The sequence below is a fragment of the Vitis riparia genome, chromosome 12, assembly GCF_004353265.1.
Source record: "Vitis riparia cultivar Riparia Gloire de Montpellier isolate 1030 chromosome 12, EGFV_Vit.rip_1.0, whole genome shotgun sequence".
Lineage (NCBI taxonomy): Eukaryota > Viridiplantae > Streptophyta > Magnoliopsida > Vitales > Vitaceae > Vitis > Vitis riparia.
The window spans coordinates 23,390,799-23,395,545 of NC_048442.1; the positions used below are offsets into that span (position 1 = coordinate 23,390,799).

Genomic DNA, 4,747 nt, shown 5'->3' on the forward strand with positions numbered 1-4,747 from the left:
TCTGAATGGCGCCAAGCCATCGAGAGAAGACACTTGGCAAGCGAGCGACAAATGCAAGCTCTCCTCCAAGAGACAGCAAGATTAAGAGAAGAAAACATTGTGTTGCGTATCCAGGCTTCATCGACGGGGCCTCCCCGTAGTCAGCGTTCAAAAGGCCAGGTAGCAAACTCAAGGCCTGACCCAGAGTTGATATACCCTGGGACAGCATGAGCAATCCCTGAAACCTGCAACGTTAGGCCACAAGGGCGACACACGCCTATACCCCAAACTCCCCTGGAGGAAAGCTCGGACTTTACTCGTCTCTCGTCAAAGAGACAACGCGACAAAAGACCCCAATTGTCGGGTACGATGCGCTCGAGACTAGGCCCACAGGAGCTTGGGAGGCCAAGGGCGCCAGTAGCCACAACCTGGGGAGCGTACCCTGACCCTATGGTCACCCCTATGGTGCAGAACGTTCCCCCGTACCAAGCGGTACGGCAAGTTGGGAGAAACCTCCCAAACGAGCCACCTGTTGGCTCCATCAGCAAAAGGCTGGACGACATGCTCTCCACGCCTTTCTGCTCTCATATTATTCATTACGAGCCCCCAAGGGGATTCCTCATACCTAAATTCTCCACGTACGATGGGTCCAGCGACCCCTTCGACCATATCATGCATTATCGACAACTCATGACTCTCGATATAGGAAATGACCCGCTGCTATGCAAAGTATTCCCCGCCAGCCTACACGGGCAGGCCCTCTCATGGTTTCACCGCCTATCTCCCAACTCTGTTGATAATTTCAGGGACTTGTCGGAAGCCTTCGTGGGACAATACTTATGCTCCGCTCGGCAAAAGCAGAACATCAGCACTCTGCAAAACATAAAAATGCAGGATAACGAATCCTTGAGGGAGTTCGTGAAGCGGTTTGGTCAGGCCGTGCTACAGGTAGAGGCTTACAACATGGATGTTGTCCTATAGATCTTCAAGCGAAGCATCTGTCCAGGCACCCCACTTTTCGAATCATTCGCTAAGAAGCCTCCTACGACAATGGACGACTTGTTCCGGCGTGCGAGCAAATACTCAATGCTCGAAGATGACGTGCGAGCAGCCACCCAGCAAATCTTGGTTACCGGACAGGCATCTAGAAGTGGTGCCAAACTTCCGGACCGGCTAAGGCCGTCCGATCGAAGGCAGGAAGGGCCAAGTCGTCCGGAACTGCCACCCCTCACACCCCTTTCCATATCCTATGAGAAGTTTCTCCCTATGATCCAAGACATGTCCGACTTCAGGTGGCCTGGACCCCTCAGAACGGACCCATCCAAAAGGGATCATAGCAAAAAGTGCGTCTACCATAAGGAACATGGTCACACAACGAAAACGTGCAGGAGCCTCCATTGTTTGGTCGAAAGGCTTATAAAGGTGGGACATTTGAAGCAATACCTCCGCTCAGATGCCGGAGGTAGAGACGCTTCCCGAAATCACAACTCTGGAGCCCTTAGGGCTCCAGCCGCCCCCAAAGCCATTATAAACTATATTAATAGAGGCCCATTCGACGAGGAGTACGACTCCAAACGAAAGAGACAGAGGTTGTTGCGGGCAGCATCGGTGCGTGAGCGTGTCAACTCCATCCGGCTTGGGATAACTGGGAGTGCCCTCACCCCATAGATGGGACAATCGTTTTCCCACCAGTAGACCCCACACGGATATTGTAGCTGCACCGTGACGCCTTCATTCTGTCCCTGGAGATAGGAGACTTCGATGTGAGACGCATCCTAGTCGACCCGGGCAGCTCGACCGATCTTGTGCAAGCATCGGTAATTTGCCACATGGGGCGCGATCTCACAAGCCTCGAAAACCCTTGGCGAATCTTGTCCGGATTCAACGGAGCGGCAACTACCTCCTTGGGAGATATTGTACTGTCGGTCCAAGCTGGCCCAGTCACTCTCAATGTACAATTTTCGGTGGTACAAGATTTATCACCCTTCAATGTCATCTTGGGGCGCACATGGCTGCACTACATGAAAGTCATCCCCTCCACGTATCATCAAATGGTAAGCTTTCTTACCGAGGATGGGCAAATCGACCTGTACGGCAGCCTGTTAGCCGCTCGTCAATGCTACCAGATAGCACGAGAAGCAGGGACCAGCCATGAGGATAAACCCCTCCCTGAGTCCACCCATGCACTTAACCAATAGCAATTATTGAGTCCGGCGGACAAAGATCCTCCGGCAGCGGATCCCTTGCAGGCGATCCAAATTTCGGAAGAAGGTACTCACCTTACATATATCAGTTCCCTCCTGACGCCAGAAGAGACCCGGAACATTCAGAACGCCCTCCGACAAAGCCATGACGTCTTCGCATGGGCGCATTCTGATATGAAGGGAATTCATCCCTCCGTCGTCTCTCATAGGCTTAACGTCCTGCCAACAGCAAGACCCGTCCGACAGAGGGTTAGACGTTTTCACCCGGACAGGCAAAAGATTATCCGGGATGAGATTGACAAGTTGCTGGAAGCCGGATTCATTAGAGAAGTTGAGTACCCGGACTGGTTGGCAAATGTGGTGGTGGTACCCAAAAAGAAAGGCAAATGGTGGGTGTGCGTCGATTACACCAACCTCAATAATGCATGCCCAAAAGACAGTTTCCCTTTGCCACGGATAAATCAAATTGTGGACTCCACTGCTGGGCAAGGGATGCTCTCCTTCTTGGACGCCTTCTCCGGATACCACCAAATCCCCATGTCCCCAACTGACGAAGAAAAGACAGCCTTCATAACGCCACACGGTCTTTATTGTTACAAAGTCATGCCGTTCGGACTCAAAAACGCTGGCGCCACTTATCAGAGACTGATGACGAAGATCTTCAAACCTCTGGTTGGCCGCACAGTGGAGGTATATATTGATGATGTCGTGGTTAAAAGCAAAACCCGAGAGGAACATACCGTCCACTTGCAAGAGGTCTTCCACCTCTTAAGGAAGTATAACATGAAGTTGAATCCTTCTAAATGCGCCTTTGGCGTAAGTGCTAGCAAATTCCTGGGATTTATGGTCAGCCAAAGGGGGATAGAGGTTAGCCCGGATCAAGTGAAGGTAGTCATGGAAACACCACCCCCAGGAGCAAAAAGGAATTACAGTGCCTCACAGGCAAGCTCGTCGCGCTAAGACGCTTTATAACCCGCTTCACTGATGAACTGCAACACTTCTTCTTGGCAATACGAAAAGCTGGAGCGAGCGGATGGATGGACAGCTGTCAGAACACTTTTGAAAAAATCAAGCATTGCCTCATGCAACCGCCCATTCTAAGCAGCCCCCTCCTTAGAGAAAAATTGTATATGTACCTGGCTGTATCGGAGTGGGCAGTTAGCGCTGTTCTATTTCGCTGCCCCTCGCCCAAGGAGCAGAAACCTATTTACTACGTCAGCAGAGCGTTGGCAGACGTAGAAACAAGGTATTCAAAGGTGGAGCTAACGGCCTTAGCCTTTCGAAGTGCCGCCCAGAAGCTCCGCCCTTACTTTCAAGCCCACCCGATGGTCGTGCTAACTGACCAACCCCTTCGCAGCATCCTGCACAAGCCGGACCTAACAGGAAGAATGCTTAAATGAGCCATGGAGTTGAGCGAATATGGGATCGAGTTCCAACCAAGGTTGTCCATGAAAGGCCAAGTGATGGCTGACTTCGTGCTGGAATACTCCCGAAGGCCTATCCAGCGCAAAGAACCAAGTAGAGACGAGTGGTGGACTTTGCGGGTAGATGGAGCCTCCCAGTCATCAGGATCCGGCATAGGACTCCTGCTGCAATCCCTAACAGGAGAACATCTGGAGCAAGCTATCCGACTGGGATTCCCCGCGTCTAACAATGAAGCTGAGTATGAGGCCATCCTATCCAGATTGGACCTCGCCCTGGCTCTATCCGTCTCCAGGCTCCGGGTTTACAGTGATTCACAACTCGCGGTAAGGCACGTCCAGAAGGAATACGAACCTAAGGATGAGCGCATGCCGTGATATCTGACTAAAGTAAGGGACACCTTACAACGGTTCACCGAATAGACGATCGAGAAAATTAAACGAACTGAAAATGGATGTGCCGACGCCCTGGCAGGCATAGCCGCTTCCCTCCCCATCAAAGAAGCCATACTATTGCCTGTACATGTGCAAACCAACCTCTCCGTCGCGGAAGCCTCCACTTGTAATACCATTGAGGCAAACCAAGCAGACGACAAAGGTTGGATGGAAGTCATCATAGAATATCTCCGGACAGGCACTCTGCCCGAAGAACCCAAACAGGCCCACAAGACCCGGGTACAAGCTGCCCGTTTCACCCTGATCGGGGGGCACCTGTACAAACGGTCCTTTATAGGTCCCTATCTCAGGTGCCTAAACCACTCAGAGGCCCTGTATGTATTAGTTGAGTTGCATGAGGGGATATGTGGGAACCATTCCGACGGTCGATCTCTGGCGCACAGGGCCTATTCGCAAGGGTATTACTGGCCCACAATGAAAAAGGATGCGGCAGCAAATGTGATAAGTGTCAAAGGCATGCCTCCATACCACATGTGCCGTCGGAGACGTTGAAACCAATTTCAGGCCCCTGGCCCTTCGCGCAGTGGGGCATGGACATAGTAGGACCCCTACTAGCCGTAGCCGCCCAGAAGAAATTCCTACTCGTCGCCACGGATTACTTCAGTAAATGGGTGGAAACTAAAGCATACGCTAGCATCAAAGACAAAGATGTCACCAAGTTCGTATGGAAAAACATCATCTGCCGCT

The 4,747-nt window shown here is 51.7% G+C and overlaps 1 protein-coding gene across 1 annotated transcript; it reads left to right on the top strand.

Moving 5' to 3' along the window:
• The first annotated feature begins 1,029 nt into the window (after window positions 1–1,029).
• LOC117926126 lies at window positions 1,030–1,647 on the top strand. The gene has a single exon (XM_034845202.1). It carries the CDS (start codon window positions 1,030–1,032, stop codon window positions 1,645–1,647), a length of 618 nt encoding a protein of 205 aa, XP_034701093.1.
• Window positions 1,648–4,747: the final 3,100 nt, after the last annotated feature.